Genomic DNA, 6,000 nt, shown 5'->3' with positions numbered 1-6,000 from the left:
AGTCAAGGGGTCTGAATTCTTTCGGAATGCACTGTACATAGTCATTGAAGACAGGTCACTTTAATAATGTTTACATAATGTTTTACCCACTTCATAGGTATATATTGTATTCTAGTCTATGCTAATCCTATATTTAATTCCGCTGTACACACCTTTTCTATTGGTATACTGTCCATAATGTCTATACACACCATCATAGACATTTACATTGAGTGTGCAAAACATCCATGACATAGTCTGACCAGGTGAATCCAGTTGAAAGCTATGATCCCTTATTGATGTCACTTGTAAAATCCACTTCAATCAGTGTAGGTGAAGGGGTGGAGACAAGTTAAATAATGATTTTTAAACCATTACACAATTGAAACATGGATTGTGTCATTCAGAGGGTGAATGGGCAAGGCAAAAATATTTACGTGCATTTGAACGTGGTATGGTAGTAGGTTTGTGTCAAGAACATAGATTTTGATTTGATTTCTGGAAGATAAAAAAACGTCTTCATCATTCACAATCAATCCTTTCTATAGTTCAGATTAAATCATTTGATATGATGAACCAATAACAAAGAGAGAAATGCGGAGAAAAAGGTAAAGCAATTTTACCAGTTGTTTTTACATTGTCATTATGAAGACACCTATTGGATAAATGGGTCAACTCCTCTCTTGCTGCGAAAAAAATGTTGGGCTAGTTTTCAGGCCTTGTTGTCTGTTTTGATTGGTCCCAAAAATAGCAGACCTGGCAACCTTGGTTACAACTCTCTTTTTGGTCTGCGTGGAATCATTTTATTAAATGTTTTAATTTTTATTTCTGTTAAGTACAATATTCATATCAACTGTATTGGAGTTTTTTTTCCTATTAAGAAATTTGCACATTTTGCACATTTAATTTGAAGATAATTTGATGATTACAGGGTGGATAATCAAAATACATGATATTACACCTTTTTAATTTTTTACATATTATAAATACAACAAACATATGAGTATTTTGTTATATACCACGAGTGTGTTTATGCAATGAATACATTAATCAGCTAACTTAAATAAATGAAAACGCCCTTTGAACTCTCCACAAACTGAGGCGTATGTTATAGTCATGATGGCTACCCAGCCCCTAAATTAGAGACGTGAGAGGCAAGTTTTTGTTGGAAAGGACCGATATAAAAAAAACTTCGACACACCCCGTTGACGTCCATAACTGTTTTGCCACTGATGGTACTGGTGTGTGGAACGTGTTTCAAGTTTTGTTGCTCAACACGTGCATTTGTCAGGACTGCATTTGTCTCTGGAAACGGGTACGTCGTGTGTCATAGTCTAAGATAATGGCTTAACGATAATGAACTTTCTCTTCAATTGTAGTGCCATATTGATCTTTGACGGACCCTGCTTTTTTAAGGTTAGCCTACACTGAGTGTACTAACACTGTAGTGAGTAGTACACTAGCTAAAGGTCGCTGAATTTGCGATTATCGCGGGTATCGAACAGTACTCAAATGTTGACTTATTACTGTGACAACTTGATGGTTCATGCCCAATATGTGTTGTGTAGCTATCATATCACTCATGCAAACAATTGCCTTAAGAGTTTGTAGTTGCAGTGCATCATTGCAGTTGCACCACGATATGAATGGTATGATGAGATAGTGGCCAGGCTGTGCTGTTAATGAAGAGATGTTGAGTTGTTGGTGCCTCAGGCTTAGTCTCTGCTGCCGGTGTCATCCCCATACATGCAATCCAAAAAACAGTTTTGACCATGTGTTTTTGTGCCTCATGACAGGACGAAATGTGCACAATGCTTTATTTGTTCATTTCCTACTTTGTTTCTGACCTTACACCCATATATGCTCTTACTACATACCTTGACTGTAATAACCAGTGTGCTTTTTTTCTACTTTCAGAAGTTTGATCTTTTTCCACATTTGACTGTATGTGTCTGAGAGTCTGACCCTGCATATCTTCAATGGCTGCCTTGTGCTCCTCTGTCCCTGAGGGTTTCCACTATGAGACTAAGTACATTGTCCTCAACTACCTGGGCCTCCTGCCCCCCTCCCAGCTACTGTCCACTGCTGGCGGAGGTAAGTGACACTCCCACCAAATTAGGATGGGGAAGATACTGGAGATAGGAGGGACTGGCTGCTTCCCGTTCCCAATTCTCCGCCATTAGCACACTCTCCATGTATTTAAAATTGGTGTAAGAGTTTTTGTTTAAACCAATGCGAGAGCATGTACGAGTGCACACTTCGAGTAAATAATTGGGGTGCAGACACGTCTATACAGATTGCCTGCCAGTGCCCATCCCCCTTTTCATTGGCTCTCATTAGAAATATGTAATTGCTGTCTTGGTTTCTGGCTTGAAAACCTGCCTAGTAGCTTTAGTACAGAGGCTGTCCTGTATTCTGTCTGGGTTGAGCAAGTGGACTGTTAGTCTTTTCTTGTCCTAATTCTGGGGGCTCACACAAACATGGTCAGCACGCATGTGTCAATCAAAGCTTCCTGGAGTCCTACCATGCCTTTACAGAATGGATGGGCAGCTTGGGCTGGCACCACTTCCAAGCATGTTGGTATCTCTACCCTAGTTATGTAGAAACAGAACAGAATCCAGTAATGTTGACAGTAGAGTTGGGCGATATTACAATGGTATCATCTATCAATGATGATTGGCAACATGCAGTAAAGAATGGAGTAGGGCAGCACACAAGGGACATTCAGAGTAATCTGCCTATTCCTATTTGATATATAGCCTATTTCAATAATTGGACTCGGTTCTATAGGTCTACAGAACGTAGGAGAGGAATGTAGGCTAGACAGAGTGGAGAATTCCACCAAAGCAGTGCAAAAGGTCCAGTCAGAAAATATAATCTCGCTGTCTTTCTCTTGCTCCGTTGGTTGCATGGGCCTTATAGCCTAAACCTATTTGTTTTTATAATGGACACTCCTTAACTATATTCTGTTTAGCTGTTTTCAAAAACCTAGGCAATATTCCCTTCTCCATTCAATATGACTTGGGGCTAGGCTACGCTTTCATCGATTTATGCGTGCATGTTTTTTCTCCTGATCAAACAATGAATGCATTGAATAGAGTTCCATCTAAAAAAGATGTTTGAATAGCCTAAAAACGTAATAGGGCCAGGGTACTAATAATGAGAACAAACCATATCAATATAGAAAAATCAAATGACAAGTTTAAGCATATTAAGAAATAAATTAGATGTGAGGGGCAGGAAAATCCATCCATGTGAGTTTGAAAACCAAATGGCCAATAACCTATCCTCTTACTAGGCCTAATATAAAAGCTTTACGTTATATAAACAGAAGCCTATTTCCCAAATAGCCTAAGAAGGCACTGTTGCCCATTTCAAAAAGAACAAGAATGAAAGTGTGAGTCTTATAGGCTGGTCTCAATCACAGCTTTATTAGAGATGATAAACAATAGCCTATTAAGAGGGGAGGATGAGGTAAAGCAATTATTATCCAGTTCTGAAGATGTTAGACTTCGCTTCTATCCAGGTTATAAAATCATGGGCTAACTCACTACAGTAAGGCATGTTCCTTGTCAGTTGACTGTCGATTTTCTCCTTGTGAGCGAGGCACACGCATACCTGTTCCATGCTGGATCTCCACCAGAAAATAGTTTTAGAAAATATTTGCCAGCACTTAGCTTCTGCCCAGGCGTTCAACAACTTTAAAAAAATGTATTTCACTTTTATTTAACCAGGTAGGCCAGTTGAGAGCAAGTTCTCATTTACAACTGCGACCTGACAAAGCAAAGCAGTGCGACACAAACAACAGTTACACATGGGATAAACAAACGTACAGTCAATAACACAATAGGGAAAATCTCTATACAGTTGAAGTCGGAAGTTTACATACACCTTAGCCAAATACATTTAAACTCAGTTTTTCCCAATTCCTGACATTTAATCCTAGTAAAAATTCCCTGTCTTTGGTCAGTTATGATCGTCACTTTATTTTAAGAAATGTGAAATGTCACAATAATAGGAGTGATTTATTTCAGCTGTCTCATCACATTCCCAGTTGGTCAGAAGTTTACATGCTACCAAATACTAATCGAGTGTATTGCCTTTACATTGTTTAACTTGGGTCAAATGTTACGGGTAGCCTTCCGCAAGCTTCCCACAATAATTTGGGTGAATTTTGGCCCATTCCTCCTGACAGGGCTGGTGTAACTGAGTCAGGTTCAGGCCTCCTTGCTAACACACTCTTTTTCATTTCTGCCCAAAAATGTTCTATAGGATTGAGGTCATGGCATTGTAATTGCCACTCCAATACCTTGACTTTGTTGTTCTTAAGCCATTTTGCTACAATTTTGGAAGTATGCTTGGAGTCATTGTCCATTTGGAAGACCCATTTGCGAGCAAGCTTTAACTTCCTGACTGATGTCTTGAGATGTTGCTTCAATATATACACAATTTTCCATCCTCATGATGCCATCTATTTTGTGAAGTGCACCAGTCCCTCCTGTAGCAAAGCACCCCCACAACATGCTGCCACCCCCGTGCTTCACGGTTGGGATGGTGTTCTTCGGCTTGCAAGCATCCCCCTTTTTCCTCCAAACATAACAATGGTCATTATGGCCAAACAGTTCTATTTTTGTTTTATTAGACCAGAGGACATTTCTCCAAAAAGTACGATCTTTGTCCCCATGTGCAGTTGCAAACCGTAGTCTGGCTTTTTTATGGTGGTTTTGGAGCAGTGGCTTCCTCCTTGCTGAGCAGCCTTTCAGGTTATGCCAATATAGATCTCGTTTTACTGTGGATATAGATACTTTTGTACCGGTTTCCTCCAGCATCTTCACCAGGTCCTTTGCTGTTGTTCTGGGATTGATTTGCCCTTTTTGCACCAAAGTACATTCATCTCTAGGAGACAGAATGTGTCTCCTTCCTGAGCGGTATGACGGCCGTGTAGGTTTATTCTTGCGTACTATTGTTTGTACAGATGAACGTGGTACCTTCAGGCGTTTGGAAATTGCTCCCAAGGATGAACCAGACTTGTGGAGGTCTACAATTTCTTTTCTGAGGTCTTGGCTGATTTCTTTTGATTTTCCCATGATGTCAAGCAAAGAGACACTGGGTTTGAAGGTAGGCCTTGAAATACATCCACAGGTACACCTCCAATTGTCTCAAATTACGTCAATTAGCCTATCAGAAGCTTCTAAAACCATGACATAATTTTACAAGCTGCTTAAAGGCACAGTCAACTTAGTGTATGTAAACTTCTGACCCACTGGAATTGTGATAGTGAATAAGTGAAATGATCTGCCTGTAAACAATTGTTGGAAAAATGACTTGTGTCATGCACAAAGTAGATGTCCTAACCGACTTGCCAAAACTATAGTTTGTTAACAAGACATTTGTGGAGCGGTTGAAAAACGAGTTTTAATGACTCCAACCTAAGTGTATGTCAATGTCTGACTTCAACTGTATAAGACTCCAGCTTCAGTGGTTTTTGCAATTCGTTCCAGTTGTTGGCAGCAGAGAACTGGAAGGAAATGCGGCCAAAGCAGGAGTTGGCTTTGGGGATGACCAGTGAAATATACCTGCTGTAACACGTGCTATGGGTTGGTGCTGCTATGGTGACCAGTGAGCTAAGGTGGGGCTTTACCTAGCAAAGACTTGTAGACGACCTGGCGCCAGTGGGTGTGGGGATGAAAATGAAGCGAGGGCCAGCAAACAAGAGCATACAGGTCGCAGTGGTGGGTAGTATATGGGGCATTGGTGACAACTGATGGCACTGTGATAGACTGCATCCAGTTTGCCGAGTAGTGTTGGAGGCTATTTTGTAAATGACATCGCTGAAGTCAAGGATCGGTATGTTTGGCAGCATGAGTGAAGGATGCTTTCTTGCAAAATAGGAAGCCAATTTCTAGATTTCATTTTGGATTGGAGATGCTTAATGTGAGTCTGGAAGGAGAGTTTCCAGTCTAACCAGACACATAGTTATTTGTAGTTGTCCACATATTCTAAGTCAGAACCATCCAGAGT

The 6,000-nt window shown here is 40.3% G+C and overlaps 1 protein-coding gene across 1 annotated transcript in view; it reads left to right on the top strand.

The window, feature by feature from the left end:
• The first annotated feature begins 1,054 nt into the window (after positions 1–1,054).
• The window catches only part of LOC110523378 (bcl-2-like protein 13), a 42,149-nt gene continuing 37,203 nt past the window's right edge, over positions 1,055–6,000 (top strand). The window contains exons 1-2 of the mRNA XM_021602042.3: positions 1,055–1,294; positions 1,897–2,073. Coding sequence (XP_021457717.1) covers positions 1,959–2,073 — 115 coding nt within the window. The 5' untranslated portion in view covers positions 1,055–1,294; positions 1,897–1,958. The remainder of the gene's footprint in view (positions 1,295–1,896; positions 2,074–6,000) is intronic.

The sequence above is a fragment of the Oncorhynchus mykiss genome, chromosome 1 (genome assembly GCF_057628025.1).
Source record: "Oncorhynchus mykiss isolate SJ-2025 chromosome 1, ASM5762802v1, whole genome shotgun sequence".
NCBI lineage: Eukaryota > Metazoa > Chordata > Actinopteri > Salmoniformes > Salmonidae > Oncorhynchus > Oncorhynchus mykiss.
Note: the sequence above shows the minus strand (reverse complement) of the source record. Positions and strands in the feature narration are given on the sequence as shown.